This window comes from Bos javanicus, chromosome 24, assembly GCF_032452875.1.
Source record: "Bos javanicus breed banteng chromosome 24, ARS-OSU_banteng_1.0, whole genome shotgun sequence".
In the NCBI taxonomy this organism is placed as follows: Eukaryota; Metazoa; Chordata; class Mammalia; order Artiodactyla; family Bovidae; genus Bos; species Bos javanicus.
Window position 1 is genome coordinate 21147610 of NC_083891.1, and position 27904 is coordinate 21175513.

Here is a 27904-nt window from a genome sequence, read left to right on the forward strand (position 1 = left end):
CTTCTGTGTTTTGATAGATGATGATTTGTATTTTCCACCCCCCTATATCTAATTTAATACTAGAAATTCTTATGTATTAGTATAATGATAATACAATGAATATGTCATTCATAAAACTTGTATTCTCCAGGTTGAAGTTATAGCCTGCCTTCCGTCTTACCACTGTATATATTTGGCTTACAAATGAATCACATCATTTTAATAGTCAAATAGTCAGATTAAGGAATATGAATGAATTTTAAGTCTTTTATATTTGTTTAAGCTTTGCTAATTTTGGTTCTAAAGTTGTATAACTTTTTAGACTCTAGATCTCGTTAGAGCATTGCAAGATCTAGAAAATGCAGCTTCTGGTGATGCAGCAGTTCATCAAAGGATAGCTTCTTTGCCTGTTGAAGTTCAAGAAGTATCCCTTCTAGATAAAATAACAGGTAAGAAGAGCAAGTCGGATCTGAACTTTTCAGGGGAGTAGGGTAAAGAAACAGCATATGGCATTGTTTTTGTTGTGTAATACTTTTGTTATCCTGTGCTTTTCTTAGATAAAGAGTCTGGAGAAAGACTTTCTAAAATGGTAGAGGATGCTTGTATGTTGCTGGCAGACTACAACGGCAGGTTGGCGGCTGAAATAGATGATAGGAAGCAGCTCACTCGAATGTTAGCAGATTTTCTTCGTTGTCAAAAGGAAGCCCTTGCAGAGAAAGAGCATAAATTGGAAGTGCGTAACCTTTTCCTTATTTAGTGCTTGTTTGTTAAATTTATTTTTGGAAGGAGCTTTAAAATAGCTTAATATCCCTGCACGTTTTGCACTTTTAGAACATAGACCCCTTTAGACAATGGCCCAGGTAAGCTATTCCAATTAAGCTACATTAATTGGTTTTTTACTTGAACCAAATCAGTCTGCCTAAGAAAATTTAGAGATTTGGAATGATCAAAAACTGGTTGTGTTTTTAAATTACTCATGTGAAATTCCAGTAATAGTAATTCATCTTATGCTTAATAACAAAAATAATGGGAAAATAGCAGTTAGCATAAAGTCTGGTCTTAGCTACAGTAAATTATGGTTGGACTTAATTCCTGTTCTGAGTACATGCAGTCTTTTGGGTATATGATTAAGAAATAAAGACTTTTTGTTATGGTTATGCCGGTCCCCAGTTTCCCTATTCCTGAGCAGTTTATTATTTTTGCTTAGGAAGGTAGTCTTCAGGTTACCTCATTATTCCATTCTTGAATCTTAACATATTTCTACTCCACTCTCGGGTTGGACACCCCCTTAAGTAGAAGGTTATTGCTTCTTTAAATTGAATGATAATTGATACTGTTGACAAAAAGTCTGGAGGTGCAGGGATTAAAAGAAGAAACTCAAATTTCCTTTGAGCAGAGTAACCATTGTCAGGGGTAGGGAATGAACCAGATTTGATTTTATTTAACAGAATCTTTAATTTGATTAGTTCTTGTTAAAATTGTTTGCTGCTATAATAATTTCTTTTTCTAATACATAGAATTTCTAATGTCTGGATCCCTTTTTTAAGACGGTCCTCTTTAAATTTCTAGGTATGTTATGATGCTGCATCTGTTAAGTTGCTTTTATTTATTAGAGTTTAGTTCTTGTTTCAGCAGTCTCTAATTGTGCCAAAGATGATTACCATTTCTACCTGTGATTGCAGTTGACTAAGTACCAGCATCAGAACTCTCCCACCCTGTATTGTCAGCACTGTGTAGCATTACCCCTTTTCAGTCTGCCCCTCCTCTGCTCACACTTACACACTCAAAACATAGTTGTTGGCATTTTGCTCACCTTTAGAGAGGTTGCCCAGTTTTACATAGAACAGATAGAATTTTCCAAAAAATAAGTTTGATAATTAACTTACCGATTTTTGATCTTGTGATGGAACTTCAGCCTTAAACACACTGTTACTTGTTTTACTGTTAGCAGAATTAAGGGTAAGTAATGACATGTAATTTTTGTCTTTAGTCTTTGGTATGGTGTTTTTAACTTCTATTGAGCTTCTGTTGCAGGTATTGGACATGGGCGTATCTTCTAATGATGTCATCAACCTTAGCATTTTCTTCCTGCTAAAAATAAATATCAAACTCCAAAGCCTGAATTGTCTCATGTTTTTGAAAATTGAAGACTGAAACTTCATTATTCCACTTCATACTGCTTTCCCACTTAAACTGGTTATATATCACTGGTTACAAAAGTAGCATTTATGTTTGAAATGTCCAGAAAAATGATAAGATCCCATCCGACCTAACCCCCTCTTATCCCAGTGCCTTCCGGGAAGCCAGATTTCATGACTGACAATTACAGGTAGTGAGGCTGATGATAATAATGGCAGTGAAATTTACCATATGTCAGGTGCTATTCTAAGCACTTCACGTATATCAACTGATTTAATCCTGTGTAGCAGGAAACATTATTATACGAATTTTATAAATAAAGGAAATGGAAGGAGACTAAATAATTTGTTTAAGGTCGTAAGAGGTAGTGAATTGTTTAGAATCCAGGCAGTCTGCCTCCAAAATAAAAATTTTGCTTCCAGTTTTTGTGTCAATGTAAGATTATAGCAGCAGCTAAAGCCCTATCTCTGTTTCCTCCCCACTCAGAGGTAGTCACTTTTCTCAAAATAAGGTGTTCTAGGAACTTTTTTGTTGTGTTTTAGAATGACTAGATTTTTGTTGTCATAAACCACCTAAATTATGTCAGATGTTTCTTACAAGTAAAAAATATTTAGATTTCTAATAAACTAGGAAGTTGTTCCATAGCACTCTTTGTAAATTAGCATTTATAGCTAGGTGATTTTTTCGTCAGAAGATGTGAAAATAATTTGAGTTTTTTAGACATGTTTTGTGCCAAATAGGTGGCATCCCTTTGAAGTTGAGACTGAGAGGTCAGGATTTAGACCATATCAGCATCACAGAGTTTTCACTTGTCAGGCATCCTTGAACATTAAGTGTGATTGACCAGGTATTAACATGTCCGTAATTGCTCTTAAAAAGAAGAGGGGATATAAATTTAAAGTATGGGTTCAGGAATTGGCTATTGCATATTTCTTAAGGAAGTCAGTATGAAAACATTGGTAATGAATGAAAACGTGTTTAAAAAATTTTTGGAAATTATGAATCATTTTTTTAACTTGTAACTATAGCTGGTTATTAAAGCAGGTAACTTTTCTTTTCATGATACAGATGGTATTAAAAAAACAGGCTTTTATAAAACCTATTTATCTCGTGATACATTGATCAGTTTTAAATTGGTAGACTTCCGTAGAAAATTGGAAATCATGGTTTGATGGCTCTTAAAAGGAGAATCAAATCATAGTTCCAAGTTTTAGAAGTCAGGGTATGAAAGCTGTCAGAGAGGATAGTGTTTATCCTTTGCAGTCTTTTATCAGTGTATTCAGATTTACCTAATTTTTTAAAATGAGGGGATAATATTCATGGTATGAATATTGTCTAAGTCTGTCCCTCATGGTGTCAGATTGTACCCATTGAGGCGCTTTTATTAGTTCTGTGCATTACAGCCAGTATTACAGAGGACATCCTGTTGATGCAGGTTTGTTTAGTTGCGCTAGTATGTATCTGTAGGATTGAGTCTCAGAAGTAGAATAGAATAGCTGGGTCAAGAAGAATGACTGGTTAAATGTTGATTTTGATTTTTTCAACTCCTTGAAGTGTGAGTGCATCTTTTCCTGCACAACCTCACCCAATACTGGTCAGTGATCTTTAAAATTTTTGCATATCTGGTGCAAAATCAGATGGTCCAGTGGTTAAGACTTAGCCTTTCATGCAGAGGGTATGTGTTCACTCCCCAGTCGGGGAAACTTAGGATCTCACATGCCTCCTGGTCATTTTAAAATATTTGTTAGCCACTTCATTTCTGCTGCAAATTTCCTGTATCTCTTTAACTTTGGTTCTGGGTTTATGGTTCCATGATAGATTAATATTTGTCTTTGCCTTTATAAATTCTAGGTTTTTTGGATATAGTTAGGATTGCCTTCTCAATTTTCATAATTATAAAAATACTATACAAGTTTTCTGTAGTTTTTTCCCCTAATAATGTTATCCATTAGGACTTTTTGTTCATGATATATATGATATAGGGATATAACTAACTGAAAGTGATAGTAAATGTCCCCTTGTCACTGATTAATGATTAGTCATTTAATGATAGTCTGTTTTGCTATTTTGTAAAATATAATTTCAGTCATATTTCTGTATATACATGTATATTTGTGAATGTAGTCATTTTTCTATTCTACTGGCCTATTTTACACACATTTAATTACTTGGTAGATTTTTGTTTTTATTTTTGTTATTTTTCTTATCTAATTTTTTTCTAATGATTATTGTGCTTATGAATTCTTCTTCCCTCTTACCATCTTATTTGTATTTGCCTTTATTTATGACTAATATTTTAAATGATATCTTCCTAAGTAGACATTTCTTAATTTACTTGGCGTTTTCAAGAGTGCTTGCTTTTATAAACTTTTTTGCTTTCCAAAAAGTTTAATTTCCAGTTTTTAGAAATGCATAAAGGTAAATTTTGTTTTGCCTACAACATTTAGTGATTAGAAACACTTACATCTCTCAATATAGGAAATAAGAATATTTTAAATGTACAGCACTGAAGATGCAGGATTAAACATTTTAAAATGCTAAAAGTATTTGCATGTAGCTTTTTGATTGTTTTTTTATTGATTTATCAAATTACAAGTATCATTCAAGGGCATAGTAGTAAGAATATGGAGAACTGTTTATGGAATCTTTAGTTATTTCTTTATACTTTATCTTTCCATTGAAATCATACTGATTTCATTTAAATTTAAAATTAATAAGATGGAGCTGTATGAATTTTTTTTAAAGAAGCAAATGTTACTAGTGTCTTAATTAGATTTTTTTTGAGACTGAAATATCAAGTTTAAAACTTTGCTATGGTTAATATATCCAGTTTTCAAAGATTATGGAATCTTTTAATTATTTTTAATAACTATTCCAGTAAGCTGTTTTCATCATGGGGAAAAAGCTACATAAGCAAAGGCTTATTAGCCTTATGTGTTGGGTCCATGTATTTTGTGTGTTATCCTTTTCATGTGATATATGCATCTTATCATGTGACTATTTTCTTTTTTAACATATGGATATATCATAACTATATGTTCTTTATGACTAATTGTTTACATTTGTTTGATACTATAAACAGTATTGCAGTGGACATTTTTTTTTCTGGCCATACTGTAAGGCTTGTGGAATCTTAGTTCCCTGACCAGGGATTGAACCCAAGCCCTCAGCAATGAAAGCACTGAGTCCTAGCCACTGGACTTCCAGGGAATTCCCAGTGAACATCTCTTTTATTAACTCGCTACTCACTTACCTCTTGTGATAAATTCCTAAAGATGAAGTTGCTCATTCATGTTAAAGACTTTCAGTAAGATTATATTAGGTCATTGTCTTTGATGATTCTCAGATAATCATTAATCTGTATAGGTCTTCTCTTCTGGGCCATGGCTTTTCTCTAGACGAAATGGTTCAGATTTGCTCAGTAGCTCACATAGGACATCTGTGTTCAGAGCAGTGCCTCACTTCTTATCTGTGTGACTCGGATCTTCAGAAGCCGGTCTTTGGCTTTGTTTCCTATCCCTCATCTGTCGGCTCTATGGGATGCGTTTTAACAGATTGATGGAAAGATATATCTATTTGGTCTTCATTGTCAAAACAAGGCCCATCATTACATTTCAAGGAGCTTGGTGCCTCAGAGTCCTCAGAACATCCAAAATTGCTCAGGATGAATTATATTACCCTTGGTCATTATCCCTTGTTTCATTTTTTTCTCTTCTAAAACTTCCAGGACATCTGTATACTGTGGTTCCTCCTTTTTCCTGGTGGGTTTCTGCCTTGATAGCTTGTTTTATTATTTTAGTGATTTTTGGGGAGGGAGTGGAGTTCAGTTTGTTATGTAAATGGAAGACCTTTGTGTCTAATTAAATAGAAGTAATATATGTTTCATAACTCATACCAGACCACACTGTTGTCTGTTGCCTCTGTTGTTTTAACAGCTGAGGTTCCTGCACCCTCTCTTAACTCTACATCACAAGAGCTAGATTGGACTTTTAAGAGGAAAACAGGTCTCATCAGACCCCCCTGTAAAACTCTCTAATGCTTCCTATTTCACTTCTGGATCTTAGACTCCATACATGGCCTGTGAGATGACTAGTCTCGAGTCTCTGTTAACCTCATCTTGTAACCATCTCAGAGGCATCAGTTTAAGCAGATGAAGCAAGTTTTCACAGCAGGGCTTTTGCTTTGCCAGTTGCTAACAAAGTGGCTGTAGTGCTGTCTTCTGATCTTTCAGTTCAGTTCAGTTCGGTCGCTCAGTCATGTCCGACTCTTCGCTACCTCATGAATTGAAGCACACCAGGCCTCCCTGTCCATCACCAACTCCCAGAGTTCACTCAGACTCACGTCCATCGAGTCAGTGATGCCATCCAGCCATCTCACCCTCTGTCCTCCCCTTCTCCTCCTGCCCCCAATCCCTCCCAGCATCAGAGTCTTTTCCAATGAGTCAACTCTTCGCATGAGGTGGCCAAAGTACTGGAGTTTCAGCTTCAGCATCATTCCCTCCAAAGAAGTCCCAGGGCTGATCTCCTTCAGAATGGACTGGTTGGATCTCCGTACAGTCCAAGGGACTCTCAAGAGTCTTCTCCAACACCACAGTTCAAAAGCATCAATTCTTCGGTGCTCAGCCTTCTTCACAGTCCAACTCTCACATCCATACATGACCACTGGAAAAACCATAGCCTTGACTAGACGGACCTTTGTTGGCAAAGTAATGTCTCTGCTTTTGAATATGCTCTCTAGGTTGGTCATAATTTTCCTTCCAAGGAGTAAGCGTCTTTTAATTTCATGGCTGCAGTCACTATCTTTAGTTACGTGCTAAGTTGCTTCAGTTGTGCCAGACTGTGCGACACTGTGGACTGCAGCCTGCTAGGCTCCTCCATCCATGGGATTCTCCAGGCAAGAATACTGGAGTGGCTTACCATGCCCTCCTCCAGGGGATCTTCCCAGCCCAGGGATCAAACCCGGATCTCATGTCTAACCTGCATTGGCAGGTGGATTCTTTACCACTAGCACCACCTGGGAACTTGGTTCCTTTTTTTTCATTCCTGTATCACCTCCTTAGAACCCTTGTCTCATTAAATTCCACCTACCCTTCTCCTGATTACATTGCTGATATATTGTTTTTTCTTCATGGAACTTAAACCACTGTTTGAAATTTAAAACCTTATTATATACTTATATCTGTACCTGACTGGAATGTGAGTACCATGAGAGGAAGAACTTTATTTTTCATGTTTATTGCTGTATCTTAAGGGTTTGGAGCAATAGTTTTTCTCCTAGTAGGCAGGTGTTTCTGTTGAGTGAGTAAAATGATAGTTGGCCATCAAATGATGAATGAATGAATGAATGCTAGTACGAATGTAGTTTGCAAGGAGTATGTACTCTTGTATTTTAAATTTGTGATTTCTCTTGTAATTAGAATGATGCTTTGATAAAATGATTAAAGATATTTGAGGTTTTTGAAAAAAAATTATATTCAGCAGAAAATAAGTTAATTTTTAAGTCATATTAGTATAAGCCCAGTACTTTTTAAAAAGGGGTTTTGTGTTAAAGGACTATGGATTCTAGAACTGCAGCTGGGAATTTTTGACAAAAAATGAAAGACCATTTTGGAATTTTAAAATTATTTTACCAGTTTACTTTTTGTCTTTAGTAGAATAACACTTTAACTATATATTAGGAAACATGAATGACGAACAGTAATACTCAGCAATCCATAAGTGCTGAATTTATAAGCATCACAGTGCTACCTGGTGGAAGAACCATAGCTACAAATTAAATCAGTCCTCGTCTACATTTGTTCACTTACCTAAAAAGAGGAATTAAACTCTAATTGCTCTCTGCTTGTTAACTCTTTTGTGGAATAGAACTCATACTTATAAGTATGAGTTACTCATACCCTTCAAGAGAAGCATTGTGATTACGGAATTTGTGCGTATAAAGCAATTAGCACCCTGGGTGTAGTAAAGTGCTCAATAACTGACAGCTGCTACAATTATTTGTTCTGTAGCAGCTGAGAATTATTAGGAGTGAGGTGAAATTGAAAAGTAGGTTGGAATCAAATTGTGACGGGCACTGAATGGCTGGCTGAGCAGATGGTTGGTTTATAACAGCCCAGAGGCCAGAGCGGACTTGTAACATTAGCGGTGTTTGGAAACCCGGTTGCATTTGCCAAGTGGATTAGAATGGCAAGAGATTTGCGATAGGGAGACCAGATAGGACTTTACTGGAAATTTTATATTATGGGTAATGAAGGGCTAAACCATAATTGATGATAGCAATGAGAAAATAAAGGAATGGAAAGGTGAGGGGAACAATTGAATCACCATAATTTGTTAATTGGATCAGAGGAGTAAGAGGAATCAGTGATAAATGAGATTGAAAACTATGGTGTGAATGATTCTGGCATTGACTAAAAGGATATTAAACTAGAGAACTAGCTTGAGTGGTCAATAAATATTAGTTCTTTAAAAAAAGATTGTATGAGTAGTACATGGTCCTCATAGTTTAGAAACTATTGGTAAGCACAGATATCACCTAAAGTCTCGTTCCTCCTGAAATAACCCTTGACAAGATTTGGAAGATGGGGTCAGTCATTGCATTAGCATGTATGACATTTTTGTACATTGCCATTTTTACACATGTACTGTAAACATTTTCCTGTGATTACAGAAATTCTCATTTTAATATCTAGGTCATATTCTGTTTTAAAGAAGTATTTCTTTAGCCAGCTGGCTGCTGCTTAGCATTTATTTTTTCCAGTTTAAGAATATGCTTATCTGTGATCATAGTTTCATAAATTCTTAGAAGTAGGGGAAAAATGGAAAAAGTAATACATGATATGATTTCCATGCTCATGTTAGCTACAAGTTTAAGAAAAGGATATGGCATCCTGTGCAATGGCAAGAGGAGATGGGAGTGGGTCTCGTACACTGTTGATGTAAATTCATGTATCATTCATTCTTTGTGAAAGACAGTTGGCAATAAATACCAAAAGCCATTATTTTACATAATGGTTGTTTGTTTTTTGCTTTTGCCCTACTACCAGATCCTTTAAATTGCATAATACCCAGAAAAATCTTTACTGGGATAAATTCTGGGAGCAGTTAAAGTAATGGTATAGTTTTTTTCTTTTACACTTAAAAAAATTGTAAGATAAATATACAGTTGACCATCTTAACCATTTTTAAAAGTGTGCGGTTCAGTACTGTTAGGTATATTCATGTTCTTTTGTAGCCAGCCTGCAGAACTGTTTTCACGTAGCAGAACTGAAACTATACCCATGAATCAACTCCCCACTCCCTACCACCCCTGACAAACTGTCTCTGTGAATAAGTCTATGCTGGATATATAATATTAAGTGTAATCATGCAGTATTTGTCTTTTTGACGGGAGGGGCTTCCCAGGTGCCTCAGATGATAAAAGAATTTGCCTGCAGTGCAGGAGACCCAGGTTTAATCCCTGGGGTGGGAAGATCCCCTGGAGAGGGCATGGCAACCCACTCCAGTATTCTTGCCTGGAGGATCCCATGGACAGAGAGGCTGCCGAGCTCCAGTTCATGGGGTCGCACAGAGTTGGACATGACTGAACAGTTAACCACTTTCACTTTCATATCACTTAGCATTATATTCTCTAGGTTCATCCACGTTATAACATATGCCAGAATTTTCTTTTTAAAAAATTTATTTTTGGCTGTGCTGGGTGTTCATTGCTTTCTAGAGGGCTTTCTCTAGATGCAGTGAGTGGGGCTTGTGTTTGCAGTGGCTTCTCTTGTTGCAGAGCACAGGCTCTAGGGCACATGAACTTCAGTGGTTGTGGCGCACAGAATTAGTTGTCTCGCAGCATGTGGGGTCTTCCCAGACCAGGGATTGAACCCATGTCCCCTGCATTGGCAGGTGGTCTCTTAACCACTGGACCACTAGGGAAGTCCAAGAATTTTCTTTTTTAAGGCTCAATAATACTTTATAACATGTATAAATTTTTCTGTTTTTCCCCAGTTGTCCATCAGTGAACACTGTAATAGCTTGCGCCTTTTGGCTATTGTGAATAATGCTGCTGTGTACATGGGTTCATAGCAAATATCTTTTTGAGTCCCTGATTTCACATCTTCTGGGTATATACCCAGGAGTGGGATTGCTGAATCATGTGGTAATTCTGTTTTCCATTTTTCTGAGAAATTACCATACTATACCATCTATAATGGCCACAACTATTTTGCATTCCTACCAACAATGCACAGAGCTTGGTTTGGAGATCATCTAATTTACCCAGTGCTGGAAATTAATTTAGCACACTTCTCAAAAGATAGGTTAACTAGCCTCTGCTTGAATAATGTTTCTGATGTGAAGGGAGCACATGGTTTTGAGACTAGTAATCTCCATTTTCTGATCAGTAGCTAGAAATTTATTATATACTTTTGTTTAGGAAATTTCACAAAAGTTTTTTTTTTCATTTATGTGTTTTATATATTTGTGTGTGTATGTGTGTGTTTGTATACATTCACATGCATTCCTGGGGAAAATGTAGATTATACCAAAAATCCAGAATTATAAGTAAAAACCACAACCTACTATTGATATTGAAATTATATACTCTGAAATAATAGCTCTCTATTTAGTTTTCTCCCTCTTTTCTCTTTGCTCTTTACCAACCAGTTTCATTTATAGAATCCTAGATCCTTTCAGTGGTCTGTAGAAAATCATGTTTTTCTTATTTTTTAATTTTACTACATTATTTGTATATTATTTGTCATTTAAAAATTTACTTGAAAAGCTATTCCAGTCAACTATGTCAAAAAAAAGGGCAGAGTTGTGGAAGTCAATGAATAGCAAAATTAGTGCAAGTCTTGGCATGTCTGTGAGTGGCTTTCCTTTCTGCTCACATATGAGTACTTGGCTGAATGTAGAATTCTTGGGTCACTTTCTTTTTTCATTTGGTCTAGTTACCATGTTTTTTTTTCTTTTCTCTTACACATTTAACACTTTGACTATCACATATCTAGGATATTGGCCTTTAATTAATTTGGCTTGACATTGCTGTTCACTTTTATCAGAAAAATGTATGTTGCCATTTATTTCTGTTAATTTCTTATTACAGTGTTAGGTGTTTAGTCGTGTCCAACTCTTTGTGACCCCATGGACCCTGCCAGGCTCCTCTGTCCTGGGATTCTCCAGGCAAGAATACTGGAGTGGGTTGCCTTGCCCCTCTCCAGGGGCTCTTCCCAACCTGGGGATTGAACCTGCATCTCCTGCATCGCAGATGGATTCTTTACCATCGGAGCTACCATAGTCGCTCCTTAAATTCCCTGTTACATATATTGACTCTCTTGAATCTTTATGCCACATTGTTTATCTTTTCTCATCGTATTTCCTCATTTCTGTTGTTTTCCTTTAATAGTCCTGTGGGTTTTTGTTGCTGTTGCTGTTTCTGTTGTACTTGTTCTTGCTCACAGCATGGTTCTCTAATGGGGGGAGTGGAGAGTTTTGTCAGTGTTTTATTGATCTCTGTTGAAAAAAGATTTAATACTGGCTTTTAGTTGGCCAGTTCACAGATGCTACAACTCTGGAGCAGGTGGATAGGGAATCGGCATCCGAGGAGATGTTAGCACCAAGAGTTCTGTGAGTTTGCCCAGTCAGCCCAGACCTGACTGGAGCGTTGCCTCTGTTTTCCCAGCACAGGAGCCATGCCACCCAGTACCCCTTTAGTCACGGTGGTCCTTGGACCCTCCCCGTGCTGCTGGGAGTCCCCACAGGCACAGGTTGCTTGTTAAAGTGACACATAGGAGAATCTACATTATAAATGTCTAACAACTGGAAAATAGTCCTGCCCATAGAGCTTGGTAAAATTTATAGGAATTTGGACTTATTTAATGTAAATGTTACATACTGCTTAATCTGCTACTGTCTGCTTTTTTAAGAAACTTTCATATGTGTTCTTTGTAGGTTAACTTATATGTTTTATTGCTTGCAGTTAGTGCTTACAGCATTTTCTCTCTCTACTTTTAGATTATTTTCCCTAATCTGTGGGTTTAGGAATTGTACAAATAAATAGATATTTGAAAGTACATGTTTGATGAAAGTAATGAGCTCTGAGAAAAGATCACTTCAGTAAGCAAAGTAAATAATTATATGTCTTTTTTTTATTCTTTAAAGTATGTTGAAGTTAATTCTCATAAATAAAATATTATTTTAGCATAAATAATTTAGAGCTTTTTTGAGTGATAGTGAGTGATAGTTGCTCAGTCATGCCTGACTCTTTGCAACCCCATGGACTGTAGCCTGCCAGGATCCTCTGTTCATGGAATTCTCCAGGCAAGATTACTGGAGTGGGGTGCCATTTCCTTCTCCAGGGGATCTTCCCGACCCAGGGGTCCTGCATTGCAGGAGAGTCTTTACCATCTGAGCCACCAGGGAAGCCTACTATTAAGAGACATTTCTAAGTATAATGACAGGTCAACTTAAAAAGTATCAGCAGATACATGCTTGACTTTATCTTATAATCTATAAACGATACATTAGATTATGTAATGAATCCATGCACCTTTTCCAAAGGAATACCCAAGATGGAAGTAGCAATAAAGTTATAAGACAGTCATCAGTCAGATGAAATAATTTAGATGAAGCTTTTCTCTCTCGAAGAGATGGGGACTGGGCAAGTGGTCAGGAAGGAGATACAACGTGCTTTTAACTTTGTATGAAAAATAATGTTCAGTTCCACATTGCTGAACATAGTTCTGTTTTGGCCAAATAAATCCTCTACTTCAAGCTACTGTCCAAATGCATTATTAAAACTCCGCTTCTGGCCTTTGTTTTGAAATCTGTTACTTTTTGTTGCCGTCTCCTGATCTCTGTCCTCTGAAGCTTCTACTACTTTCCCACTGTCCCCTGACACCTCGGTTGCCCTCACGCTGTCCCCTGAAGCCTCAATTGCCTTCCTACTGTCCTCGAAAGTTGCAATATCCTTCCCATGGACCTTCTAGCTCTGGTTGCTCCGTGGCCACAGAAAGCTGCTAGCTGTGAATCATGCCACTTTTCCTGTACTTCTGTTACTGATGCAGTAGGGATATCAAAGCAAACACCCTGCTTTCCTTTGAGAAAGACCATTCCCTTCACTTTGGAGCTTTTTTGGCTGCATATAAACTTTCTTCTAGCCCTGAGGGGTTTTTTCCTTTCTTTTGGTGGTGTATATTTTTGACAGTGTAGCTCTGGCATTTTTTTGCTCATGCTAATTTTGGGACTATTTCAAACTTTTTTTTATTCAACATCAGCCATTCTTAATCTTGGAGTTGTTTGTCAGATTCTTATGTAATTAGTTTTTAAAATACATGTGTCTGTATTATCTTACTGAATCAGTGTTTCAGTCTGTAAGAGTTTTTCTTAAAAACACTTTACTTTTGTTGCTTCTTGTTTTGGCTTTTGTTTCTTATGCAAATTTCTTAAGGATATATTTTAAATTACAAATAAAAGTATATTTGTGTGTTTGAGAGATAAGGCTAGGCTAGAAACATATGCCTGTGATTAGACATTTTCCCCAGTTAATCAGCTTGGTCTTGGATCAGTGAACACATAGCCAGGCCCTTTAGCCCTGTGCAGAAGAGTAGGGACTCTGGAACCGAATTACCTGAGTTAAGAATCTGGCTTTACCACTCACTAGCTGAGTGGCATATGGCAAATCATTTGATCTTTCTCTACCTCAGTTTCCTTGTCTATAAAATAGAGATAATAATTATACCTACTTTATATGATTATTATGGGATTTAAACAAGTTGGGATGCTTAAACTGCTCAGCATATAGTAAGTGCCCCAGAAGTTTCAGCCCCAAAACAAAGAGACTTGGAGGTTTTCTAGCTAGTTTATATCTGTTTTATCATTTAACCAGTGAATTTGTGTTTTATTTATTGGGATACTGTAAGAAGAGTATAAGATGTCTGCAGTGTTTTTATATCTGTAATGTGAGCTCTCAAAAAGCAAGTGTTTATATTCCTAGTTATAGTCTTAGCATCTAAGTGATTGCAACTGGATTCCTAAGATCTTTTAAATAATATATTCCATCTTTTTTTGAGATTTGGACTTACCTGCCCCATACTTATTTCTCTGTTTTAAATGAAGTTGGTCTGGAATGTAATTGATTCTGTTAGGAGACTTGGGCATAATTAAAGTGTGATATTCACATTATTTCCTTGCCTGATTTAGATTTTCACTCTTCTGTAGAGAAAATGAAAGCAGAGTAGATTTCTTTTTTTTAAGATGTTAGACTGAATGGCAGCTTTTCCCACCTCCTAGAACTTATAGAAAAGTTAATATATATTAATATATATTAAATTTAATAAAGGAATTATAAAACCTAGCATAGTCTATTTTTATGATATCATATAATAAAGATGAATATGTATATATATTACACAAATATAAAGGTAGATACAATGAAGAGGGGGGGATGAAATGAAATTTGAGGAAGAAGAATGAATTGAAGGCACACATGGAGTTGAGGTGAATGTAAAGAGATAAGGAGCTGCACTACCCAGTAGCCACTAGCCACAGTGATATTTAATTACAATTGAATAAAATTTAAGTTATCAGCATTAGCCATATTTGAGATGCTTAGTAGCCATGTGTGGCTCTTCGGTACTCTTGGATAGTGCAGATACAGAACATTTCTGTTGCCACAGAAAATCCTGTTTATAATGACTGATAAAGATTGCTTAAAAGATACAGAGATAAAATGGATAAGTTATATTTATTAAATATGATGTATATAATAGCTCCACTCTAATATAAGAGAAATGCTATGGGTGCCCTCCTCCCTCAGATGGCAGTCTACTCAGAAGGTGGATCACTGATAGGAATTGAAGAAATAAACCACATCTTGGCATGTGCCCTCCTCAAGATGGGAGCATTTGCTTAAATAATCTAAGCTTCGAAGTGGAAGCAGGAGGTTGGAACAACGCACAGGGACTAAGGGTGCTGCAGTGGAAACAGGAAGGTCACTTCCCAAACTTCCTGGGCCGGGGAGCAGCGGTGAGGCATTTGTGTCTGTATCCGAGCTTGGAGCAGAGGAAAAGGGCAGTGTTACCTCCAAGCTGGTGAGGCCCAGGAGTAATGGGAATCACCTGTTTCTGGAAAATCATTCACTGGGATAATTGATGTTGGATCTTGTCCACTTTAATGACAACCCAAGTAAGTTGTACATAACAGTCTAGTCACAAAGACAGTAACATCACTGGAACTACCATCCATTCCTTGAAGGGCAATACATAAGACAGCAGATTCAGAGGGAAGAATTTTCCCCTAGGAAATAGTTAACAGAAAAGTGCAACATTCAGTAGATGTAAACTACTGAAAATGCCTACACACGTGGAGATCCTGCCCCATCCCTAATTAGTATTCATCAGAAAATAGGTTGTCTTCACAGCCTCTAAGAGCTTATTCGTTTTTATTTAGATTCCCAAAAATCTTTGGCCTCTTGCATGAAATATCCCAATCCTGAATAAAGGAAACATTTTCCATACATTATATGTGTGAAAAATGATCAGTGTCTAACCTGAAACCTGATACTGCAGTTAAATGACATTGTAAGGAGACAATTTATAATTTTATTATAAAATAATAACAAATACTTAGCATTTACTCTTTGTGAGGGTGCAGTTCTAGGTACTGATCCTATCTTTATTTGTGACTATATGAGGTGGATACTGTTTTATGAATGAGAACACTGAAGCACTGAAGTATTAGTTAATAAGATCTTCAAAGGAAATTTGAAAATATTAAAATAATTACATTAAAACGAATATATTAAAACTACTTAGCTCCTGATAACATTTCAGTGTACTTTCTTAATCTTATAAAAATCACAGATTAAAAATACCATTGTAAGCCTCATTACAAAAATGTTAAAAGAGTTAGAGCCATACTCAATGTACAGATTTACATCCAACTTGGATATTTATCTTGATTAGCCTTCAGTGAGTATGAAGTTTGGATTAGAATAATGAACCAGAGAGTTATGGGTTTTAGAACTTTGGTGTGAACTTGAAGTTGTGTAACATAAATCTGTTTTTCCCCTCATTTTCAAAATGCAGATATCAAACCTAATGATTTATGAGATCTGTTTAAACTCTAAAATTCAGTGCTTTTGACTTTCCGCCCATTCTTCGTCTTATAGTTGGAAACTTCTGAGTAAGTTTGTATGCAGAGTTTAAAATTTTTCCTTGCCTTTTATTCCTAAAATGCTTTCCCATCATAAAAACAATAAATGTTTATTATAGAAAATTTGGAAAGTACTGAAAAAATTCCAGCTCAAGAGTTTATATCGACCTCTCTGAAAACAATGATTTTTAATATTTCACTCTACTGTTTTGTTTTAAATAGTTGCATATATTCAGTCTCATCTTCTAAAAAGTATTGGTGATAGTGACTTTTTTAAACAACATTATAGGTGGCTAGCATTTATTGTATCTTTTGTTTCCTTTATTTAAAAGACAGCTGAAGCCTTAGGAAAGAGGTCCATTTATCCATGTAGGATATATAAGTTGTGGATCTACTGGAAGACCTAGGTCTGTGTGACATCCTGGTTGGGGGAGATATTTACTATCAAAAATACTAGAAGGTAATCTGCAAGTCCTTACTGCCTCTCTAAGCTCAGTCCTTCAATGCACCATTGTAATTTATTGGGGGAGTGGTATTTTTGGTAACTATACCTTCTAATTGTCCACTCCTTTTTGAAGTAAGATTCATGTTAGAATTTGTCTTGGTAATTTTGATAGCATTGCACATACTGTTGAAGTAAAATATGAACTTCTTAGGTAGTTAAATCAAAATTTTAAAGAGAGTCTTATGTCATTGATACTAACATCTCACAGAAAGAATTCTGTCTGGCATAGCTTCCTAAAGCAAAATTTCTTTGTAAAACATGTCAAATTTGGTCATGCTTAGATCAGGTTATGAAGAAAGGCACTACTTCAAAGCAAAGCCAATTTCTTCCTTGGAAGCTTTCTAATACCAGTGATATTATTCCATCATAAAGTAGTATTCTTGGATTTTTTTAGGATTAATACTTAGTGCATTTTAAAATTGAGATAATTTTACATACAATGAAATACGCCTATTAACTAGGCAGATCATTATCAGTAAATTTGATAAATTTTGATAACTTATTAGATGCTGAATATATTATGCTACAGTAATGTGTTCTGTATTGTAAATCCTAATGAGATTTTAGTTACTTTTTAACTTTTGGGACCATAGATAAATGTGTTCAGTTTTCTTTGATTAAAGAAAAAGTGTTTGGGACATCCCTGGTTCCCATCTGGGGTTAAAACTGTGCTTTCACTGCACGGGGCTCTGTTCTGGGAACTAAGACCTCATGCTGTGTGTCAGAGCCAAAAAAAAAAGTTCATGAAACATCAGATTATAGAATATGAGAGCATTGTCATTTTTAAATTTTCTGAGTGGCCAGAAGTTTTGAAAAATGCACATTGCCCAGATTTGCTTACAACTTTAGTTGAATTAAAGCTGCCTCTAATACGCATCTGTGGCTCACAATTTAATAACCATTGGTCCATAACCAGTGCAAATTGAATGGGGAATCTATGAATCTTGCATTGCTTTCATTATCACTTAAAAATTTCCACTGTCAGTTCCTGCATTTAGATTTCTCTAAGCTAACTGCATCAGTAGGACTTGGCATCAGTATGGCTTGGCATCATTTCTTGAGAAAACAGGGGTCATGTAGCTGTTAGTGTGGTGATAAAGCTGTAGTAACATAAACAGTGTTAAGCTACACTAAGTGTTCAGAATATGAAAAATAAGTTCTATTTCATTGGGTGCTTGTTAAAGCATGTTTGTTAATGCATGCTTGTTAAACCATGCTTGTTAATGTAGCTGGATTCTGCATTAGCAAAGGGAATTACCACAGTGTATTCAGAGGCAGGGGTCAGGATGACAAAGGAAATAAAGATAAAGTACATTGGACAGTTGAACAAATGGGGGTATCAGAGATCAGACTTAAGGACAGGCATAATTTATGTGCTACTTGTCTTTAGATGCTTTGAAAGCTATTGGGAGAGAAGAATTTGGTTTATGTAAGAAGGCCGAATTAGGACCAGTGGATATCTTCCAAATGACAAAACCATTCTTCCAGTTAGACCTGGCCTAATGTGAAAGGACTATGAAAGTAATGTGTTTCAAAAAGCCTCAGCTATCTACATCTACAGCAGACCTTAAATATAGCCCCAGTCCTGGCCAGACCAGTGTAAAACCTCAAGATAAAGATCTGTTTACCTTAGTCTTTTATTGTCTGGTAATCATGTTCAGCTTTTGAAAAATTACGAAACATGCCAACAGGCAAGGAACAGCCTGAAGAGACAAAACAAGAAGTCAGAAGTAGATTCTTGTATGACACAAATTCTAGAATCACCAGCTCAGGAATGTAATTGATTAATATGTTAACAACTCTAATGAAGAGTAGACACCATGCAAGAACAGATGTAAGTAGAGGTGAAAATGCTTAAAGAATCAAAAACAAATTTTAAATGCTAGGAATAAACACTGACATGAGTGCTTCTGATGATCACCTCAGTAGACTGGACACTGCTGAGGGAAAAATATATATGGGCTTGATAATCCATCAGTAGAGATTTTCCCAACTTAGATGCAAAAAGAAAATAGAACAACAGCAACAACCTTTTCTCCAAAAACCAAACCTAGAACATTCAAGAATTGTGGGCAGTTTGGAAAAGTGTAACATAACATTTGCTTGGGATATCAGGAGAACAAATGAAGCAGAAGAAATTCCAAAATTAATGACAGGACATCAAACTGATCCAGGAAATGGAGAGGACAAATACTTGACAGGATATAAAAATGTGGTTTGCGCTTAGGCATGTTGGGCTTCCCAGGTGGTTCAGACATTAAAGAATCTACCTGTAATTTGAGAGACCCCAGTTTGATCCCTGGGTCAGGAAGATCCCCTGGAAAAGGAAATGGCTACCCACTCCAGTGTTCTGACCTGGAAAATTTCATGCACTGTATATAGTCCATGGGGTTGCAAAGAGTTGGACATGACTGAGCAACTAACACTTTCAGTTTTCATGTCATATTCAAATTGCAGAAAATGAAATGCAAAGAGAAAACCTTGGGAAGAGTTGAAAAAGAAAAATTCTTACCTGTAGGAAAAGAATTACAGCAGAACCACGCCAAGAAGAGTGGAATGAAAAGTGTTGGGAGAAATTCCATCCTAAAATTTTGTATCCTGTGAAACTGTTCTTTAAAAGTGAAAGAATGCAATGTTTGCTGTTGCTGAAGGTGGTCAAGAAGAGATTGAATGACAAGAACAAGAGAGATGTTGGCTCTAATGTTTGCCTGTGTTATGTATGTTAGTGTTTTTGAGGAGTGTTACAAACTGGAATCTCTTCTGAAGCTTCATTCTGGACATGAGCACATTGGAGACGGGAGCAGGGATGTCACAAAGAAGCTATATGTGCTCTTGAACAGCCCAGAATCCCTGGTTTATGGCCTGCCTGTTAAAAGCCTTGTGTAGCAATATTCTGCACGACACCCAATTTCAGTTCAGTTCAGTCACTCAGTTGTATCTGACTCTTTGTGACCCCATGGACTACAGCATGCCAGGCTTCCCTGTCCATCACCGACTCCCAGACCTTACTCAAACTCAGGTCCATCGAATCAGTGCTGCCATCCAACCATCTCATCCTCTGTCATCCCCTTCTCCTCCCACCTTTAATCTTTCCCAGGATCAGGGTCTTTTCTAAGGAGTCAGTTCTTCACATCAGGTGGCCAAAGTACTGGAGTTTCAGCTTCAACATCAGTCCTTCCAATGAACACCCAGGACTGATCTCCTTTAGGATGGACTGGTTGGATCTCCTTGCAGTCCAAGGGACTCTCAAGAGTCTTCTCCAACACCACAGTTCAAAAGCATCAATTCTTCGGCGCTCAGCTTTCTTTGTAATTCAATTCTCACATCCATACGTGACATACTGGAAAACCTGCTGGACACCCAATTTGGGAAATACCAAATTAGCTGACCTCCATGACCCTGAGATAGTGTGATTCTTTAGTAACTGGATAACATTTTCTTAGGGATTAAGACTAAAAGGCACACAGGAGATGAAAATAGGCCAAAAGGTAAATGAAAATTTCAAGAAAATGTGATTAAGTCTTACTTAGGGTAAATATAAGATGAGTAGAAAATGTGTTACATCTCACTTCCTTAAATTCCTGCTTTCCATTTATTTGATTTTGAAGTTACAGAGAAGTGGCCTGTAGGCTCCTGGCTTATGCTCCCCTTCCAATGTCAAAAGTGATAGCTGGCAATAGGTTTAACTTCTCTGAAATGCTGATCATCATTGCTGACTGGACTGGCCCTTTACCTTTTCTTGTTTCTTTTCTCTTGTGTGTTGCTGCTATTACTATCATTGGCCCCCTTCCCCTCCCTCCCCCCCTTTTTTAATCTTGAAGCCCATATGCTGTTACTCTTGAGAAAATGACATCTCTCCACTACTGGAAATTCCAGAGATGTTTTAATGAAGGGATAGACTACCTACTATAAGTCACAATTTGTTTCCTTAATGTGTTGGGTTTTGAGTTTTAGGGACCTGTTAGTCCTGTGATTGTGGTGGTCCTATATTCGATGTAAGGTAGATTGCAGTTGGATAACACTTCTTCAGAATACCCATCCCAGTAACAATTCTAGATATGAGAGGTAAGATAGAATAATGGTTAAGTATGAAGACTCTGAAGCCAGATTGTCAGTTTGCAGCCTTTGTTGACTTTAGAGGAAGTTTCTTAACAAGAAGTTAATTGTGCTTTGGACTTCCCTGGTGGCTCAGTGGTAGAGAATCTGCCTGCCAAGCAGGAGATGCAGGTTTGATCCTTGGGTCGGAAAGATTCCCCTGGAGAAGGAGATACACTCCAGTATTCTTGCCTGGGAAATCCCATGGACAGAGGAGCCTAGCGGGCTACAGTCCATGAGGTCATAAAGAATTGGACGTGACTGAGTGGCTAAACAGCAGCAGCAGCAGTTGTGCTTTAGTTTTATTATCTGTGAAACTGAGAGTCACTCAGTCCTGTCCAATTCTTTGCGACCCCATGGACTATACTGTCCATGGAATTCTCCAGGCCAAAATACTGGAGTGGGTAGCCATTCCCGTTTCCAGGGGATCTTCCCAACCCAGAGAGTGAACCCAGGTCTCCGGCATTGCAGGCAGATTCCTTACCAGCTGAACCACCAGGGAAGCACTGTAATGCATGGATAATAATAGTCTCTTCCTATGAAGATTAAATGGGCCACTTAGAACAGTGTTTGACATTTAGTAAGCACATCAAAATTTTAATTAGGATCATAGTTGATGAATCTAGAAATGTATAAAGCTTATTTGTAACAGTATCTACCCTCATTATAATTTAGCATTACTGACTTTTTAAAAACCCAGCTGATAGCCAGGTAGGCATTGGGTTCCCTGCAGAAATCTTAGTCCCTGAGTAAATATTGAATCTTTTTTCTACTTGTTAATCCAGAAGGCTAATGAGCCTTTGTGCTAGTAGAATCATAACTTATTAACAGGTGGGAATTACCTTTTTCAAGGATATTTTAAGGTAAAATCTGCTTTTAGAATACTTAAGAAAATGATAGTGAGCCCTCAAAGGAGCTGAATGATGTAAGACAGTGTTAGATAACATTCATTTATGCTAAAGTATTTCCCACTAAAAGGTAGAACTTTTCTGCAGATGGTCAAGGAAAAATGGGCCCATCAGAGACAAATAGGATACTGTGAAAAGAAAATAGAAAGGATTTGATATTTTTAAAATATTTTAATTATTATAATTTTGAAAAATTTCAGGACTGTATACCAAACTAAATTTGGGTATTTGTTTTCTAGATGACAGGTTAGGGCAAACTACTGAGGTCTTTACCTGCTTTATACTCTGTTCCCTGGAGACGACACAGACTTGACTAATTTTCCTGACACCATGAAATTTCTTGGCCTTGTTTTGAAAAAAAAAGTGGTACTAAAAAAATCTTGATTGATATTAAATACTTTGGTTAACTTTTCCTGTCTAACCTAGCAAAGGGTCCCAACACCAGGGAAAGCAAAATGAAGTAAATTATGGTGGATTCTCAAAAGTGAGAGTTGGAGCTTCTATTAATAAATAGTTATTTGAAGAAAGTCATATAAGAAAGACTTGATAACATCTAGAGAAAGGCAAAAGACATAATAAAATACATATCAAAGAACAAAGCCATTTAGAGTTCTACAGAAGAACAATAAAAGGAACCAGGATTGTGAGCATTATCATCAACCTAAGGGGTTCTTATGTTCTGAAGATTATGTCTTGATACTGTTTGGAATGAAGATAACTAGCTCTACCTTTAACATTAATTCGTTGTAACCCAAGATTCTCAAGTATGTTACTATCAAATTTCGACTAAGGATACATACAGTCATAAAGGGAGAAATTAAATTGCTTAGGTGTTTGCATAGGTACCCCTAAGAATACTATAGAAATAAGATGTCGTGTGGAAATATTACTGACTCCATCCTTAAGAAGTAACTGTGTGGGGAAAGTCTTTAATAACCCCAGCATGCTAGGATGTCCATATTTTCTTGACTAAAATAATATCCTAATATGTATGTCTTTTAAAACTGGTTGTTATCTGGCCCAGTCATATTTTATACTTGAAGGGGATGCTGAAGATTGATTCCACAGATGAAAGAATGATTTGTCAAAACCTTGTGTTCAGAGTATTCTGGAACCTGGATTATACTCAGACTCGATTCCTAGAGAAGCTACACAGCTTGCTCACTAGAATCAGGACTGGGCTTCCTAACTTGATGTTTTCCTTTTCTGCTTCAGCAACTGTCCCTCAGGAAGTAGGTAGGAAGGAAGGGCTGGAGCATGGTAGGCATGATGCTTGAAATTGTTGACCACAGCCTTTACTGGCCACCAACGATCCTCACCTGCATACAACTGAAATTCTCTGTGTTTTTTTTTAAGTCATAGTCATGTATGAAAGAAGAGAGCAGACTTCTTAGTGGCATCTGCAAGAAAAAGTTAGCCCTTATATATACATTTAAATTCAGAAATAGTGAAGACATTTATTTTAAGAACTGGAATGTTAGAACAACTGTATCTGGGTCAGCCCTAAAGTGACTAAGAACTCCACATTTCAGGACATTTATTCTCTTGGCTGTTTTTGGTGCACGATGGTTCTGATGCCATCTCAGAATGATAACCATGGTCATATGGCACTTCATAGTTTGAAAACTTCCAAAATTAACTTATTTAGGCCTCACAGCTTTCACTTCACTTCACTCATGACTTCACTTTCACTTTTCACCTTCATGCGCTGGAGAAGGAAATGGCAACCCACTCCAATGTTCTTGCCTGGAGAATCCCAGGGACGGGGGAGCCTGGTGGGCTTCCGTCTATGGGGTCGCACAGAGTCGGACACAACTGAGGCGACTTAGCAGTAGCAGCAGGCCTCACAGCCTGATAAAATAGATACCCATATTGTATAAAGGAAGCAAGTGAGGCTTAGATAATCTTAGGGCATGTTGCCTAAGATTATAGGTAAGAAATGGAGGGAGCAGTTCAGTCACTCAGTTGTGTCTGACCCAGCAACCCCATGGACTGCAGCATGCCAGGCTTCCCTGTCCATCACCAGCTCCCGGAGCTTGCTCAAATTCACGTCCACCGAATCGGTGATGCCATCCAATCAGCTTATCCTCTGTCGTCCCATTCTCCTGCCTTCAGATTTTCCCAGCATCAGGGTCTTTTCCACTGAGTCGTTTTTTACATCAGGTGGCCAGAGTATTGGAGATTCAGCATCAGTCTTTTCAATGAGTATTCAGAACTAATTTCCTTTACGATCGGCTGGTTGGATTTCCTTGTGATCCAAGGGACTCTCAAGTGTCTTCTCCAACATCACAGTTCAAAAGCATAAATTCTTTGGCACTCAACTTTTTTATGGTCCAACTCTCATTCATACGTGACTGCTGGAAAGACCATATCTTTGACCAAACAGACCTTTGTCGGCAAAATAACGTCTCTGCTTTGTAACGTCTCTGCTGTCTAGGTTGGTCATAGCTTTTCTTTCAAGGAGCAAGCGTCTTTTAATTTCATGGCTGCAGTCACCATCCTCAGTGATTTTGGAGCCCAAGAAAATAAACTATTTCCATTGTTTCCCCATTTTTTTGCCATGAAGTGATGGGACCAGATGCCGTGATCTTAGTTTTTTGAATGTTGAGTTTTAAGCCAGCTTTTTCACTCTCCTCTTTCACTTCATCAAGAGGCTCTTCAGTTCCTCTTTGCTTTCTGCAATAAGGCTGGTATCATCTGCATTTCTGAGGTTATTGATATTTTTCCCAGCAGTTGTGATTCCAGCTTATGCTTCATCCACTGTGGCATTTCGCATGTTGTACTCTGCATATAAGTTAAATAAGCAAGGTGACAATATACAGCCTTGATGTACTCCTTTCCCAATTTGGAACCGGTGCATCGTTCCATGTCCGATTCTAACTGTTGCTTCTTGACCTGCAAACTGGTTTCTCAGGAGGCAGGTGAGGTGGTCAGGTATTCCCATGTCTAAGAATTTTCCACAGTTTGTTGTGATCCACACAAAGGCTTAAGCATGGTCAGTGAAACAGAAGTAGATGTTTTTTCTGGAATTCTCTTGCTTTTTCTATGATCCAACGGATGTTGGCAATTCGATCTCTGGTTCCTCTGCCTTTTCTGTATCCAGCGTGAACATCTAGAAGTTCTTGGTTCATGTACTGTTGACGCCTGGCTTGGAGAATTTTGAGCATTACTTTGCTAGCGTGTGAGATGAGTACAGTTGTGCAGTAGTTTGAACCTTCTTTGGCATTGCCTTTCTTTGGGATTGGAATGAAAACTGACCTTTCCCAGTCCTGTGGCCACTGCTGAGTTTTCCAAATTTACTGGCATATTGAGTGTAGCATTTTCACAGCAGTACTTGTATCCAGATCTTTTGACTTAATTTCCAGGAGAATCCACTGGGGACCTACCTGTTCATACCCTGTGCTCTGCTGGACACTATACGGAATACAGATAGACACAAAATGTGTGTTCCCCAGTTATGGATATAAAAACCGGAGAACAGAATAGTAGTATTTAAGTTCAGAACTAACTTGAATGGTAGCAGGTGTGAAACCACAATAGGAAAAGCTTCTGTGGCAAAGATTGATCTTAAAATAGGTCGTGTGAAATGAGAAAATTTGAACACAATGTAAGATACTCAATATTAGCTGTAAAGAAAAGCATTTCTAGTGGTTCAGATTTCAGCCTAGCTCTACCCCACTTTCACTGCACACAAGATAGATTGCACCTCCTGATTGATACTGAAATATACATGAGTGTTGCCGTTTGAGTGTGGTGTTGGTGGAGATCTGGCAAGTAAATTAAGAATAAAAATATAGGCCTTGTTGAATGAGTGGGGAATAACAAGGGAGAAGTAAAATAACTCATGTAAACAGTTGGCAAGAAATGAGATAAAACATTGGTTCACGAAATGGCAGCTGATATTTTAGCAGAAACTGCAGGCCAGAAGGGAGTGAAATGGAAAAGCCTACAACCAAGAATACTTTACCCACAAGACTGTCCTTCAGATTTGATGGATAATCAAAAGCTTTTATAGAGAAGTAACAGAAGAATTCAGCACCACCAAACCAGCTTTACAAAAAATGTATAAGGAACTTCTCTAGCTGAAAAAGAAAAGGCCACAACTAGAAACAAGCTAAGAGATGAAAAAGCTCACAGGTAAAACATTAAGGAAATCACCCACACACAAAGCTAGAAAGATTAAAAGACAAAAGTAGTAAAATCACACCTGTGTCCACAGTAAGCAGTTAAAGGATACACAGAGCAGTTAGATGTAAAACATGTTATCAAAATGTAACCGAGAGAGAAGGAGAGCATAAATGGAAGGGTATTTAAAATGTGTTTGAAATTGAAAGATGAGTGACTTACAACACATGTGTTTATATAGACTACTATACCAAAACCTCCAGGTAATCGCAAACCCCAAAATGTATAATAGATATAAACAAGAAGTAATCCAAAAAAGTACTGAAGATAGTCAACAAATCACAGAAGAGAACAAAAGGAAAAAGAGACCAAAGGGGGAAAGGCTGGAAGGGACAGACTGGAATTTGAGATGAACAGATAAAGACTACTGTATCTAAAGTAGACGACAAGGACGCACTGGATAGCAGAGGGAACTATATTCAATATCTTAACCTGTAATGGGAAGGGATCTGAAAAAGAACATAAATATTCTTTTATGTATGTTCTATATAACGTAATCATTTTTGTTGTACACCAGAGGGTTTACAACAGCTATAAATCAACTATACTTCAATTAAAAAATAAAAATTTTAAAAAGACAACATAAAATACAACACTGTACTTTTGCAGTGAAGGGAGTATATATCAGTTCAGTATTTATTACTAAGGGAAAGGGCCTGATTTTTTAATGCTTTGGCTTTTCAGCATTTTTTTCTTTTTTTTTTTTAACTTTAGAATTCAGATCCTCTTTGTTGCTGGAACAGAGCTAAATTCTTTTAGGAAAAAGAAGTTCTTTAGGTTAAAATACAAAATATTTTGAAAGCCATTTTTGCAAAATGCAGGTTTAGTTAGAAAATAATGAGAAAACTAAAAGGGACTTACCTGTAGTGGCCTTTTTTATATACTAAGGATAAAAAGATGTTTCTTTGCCCCCAACTTCAGCTTCATTGAGATGAAACTGTCACATAAAACTGTGTATATTCACAGAGTATGGTGGGATGATTTGACGTAAGTATTCTTTGTGAAATGATTACTAACAATCAGGTTAATATATTCCTCACTACACATCATTACTTTTTCTCTCCTTTTTGGTGATGAGAACATAGGTCTGCTCTCGGCAAATATCAGGTGTACTCAGTATTATTGACTATAATCAGCATCTCTGCATTAGATCTCCAGAGCATATTCATTTTATAACTGAAGGCTTCTACCCGTTGACCAGCATCTTCCCATCTCCCCGCGCCTAGCACCCCAGCCCCTGGTCAGCATCACTCTTACTCTGTTTCTGTGAGTTCATTTTTTTTTTTCTTAAGGGTCCCCATGTAAGTGAGATTATATGGTATTTGTCTGGCTAATTGTTTTACTCAATGGTAAAGAATCCACCTGCAATGCCGAAGACTTGGGTTCAATCCCTGCATTGGGAAGATCCCCTGGAGAAGGAAATGACAACCCACTCCAGTATTCTTGCCTGGAGAATCCCATGGACCAAGGAGTCTGGCAGACTACAGTTCATGGGGTCACAAGTGTCGAACACAACTTAATGACCATAAACAACAGCAGTGTCCTCTAGGTTTGTTCAGGTTGTTGCAAATGACAATTTCCTTCATTCTCGTGGCTGAGTGCTCCATTGTACATATGCACCACATCTTTATCCATTCATCTGTTGGCAGAGACTTAGGTTGTTTCCATGTCTTGGCTATTGTGGACAGTGCTGTGATGAAGATGGGAGTGCACGAATCTCTTCCAGATACTGATTTTGTTTTGAGGTCAGTTAGATATTTATTCTGACCCAGGAGGGCGCTGTTTTATTGCCTGTTTCTTTCCTCCTGTAAAGTCTTTGAGTCGGGACTGTGGAACTGTGGGTGGAGACAATGGCAGTCTTTTCTCTAAATGCTACCCCTGCTATAGGACCTGAGCTCTAGGTGAAGGGGAAGGGTGCTCTCAGCTGCTTGTGAGGACTACCACCTCCTGAA

The 27904-nt window shown here is 37.4% G+C and overlaps 1 protein-coding gene across 6 annotated transcripts in view; it reads left to right on the forward strand.

Annotated features, from left to right (window-relative positions):
* The window catches only part of RPRD1A (regulation of nuclear pre-mRNA domain containing 1A), a 68799-nt gene that overhangs the window by 34572 nt on the left and 6323 nt on the right, over positions 1-27904 (forward strand). For 5 of the 6 annotated variants that reach the window (XR_009733217.1, XR_009733218.1, XM_061399584.1 and 2 more), the window contains exons 5-6: positions 302-428; positions 537-712. Coding sequence is in view for 3 of the 6 variants with exons in the window: in XM_061399584.1 (XP_061255568.1) it covers positions 302-428; positions 537-712 (303 nt within the window). In the remaining 3 variants the exon portion in view is untranslated. Of the gene's footprint in view, positions 1-301; positions 429-536; positions 713-2013; positions 27698-27904 lie in introns of all 6 variants that reach the window. The other variant, XR_009733219.1, reaches the window with a different exon arrangement.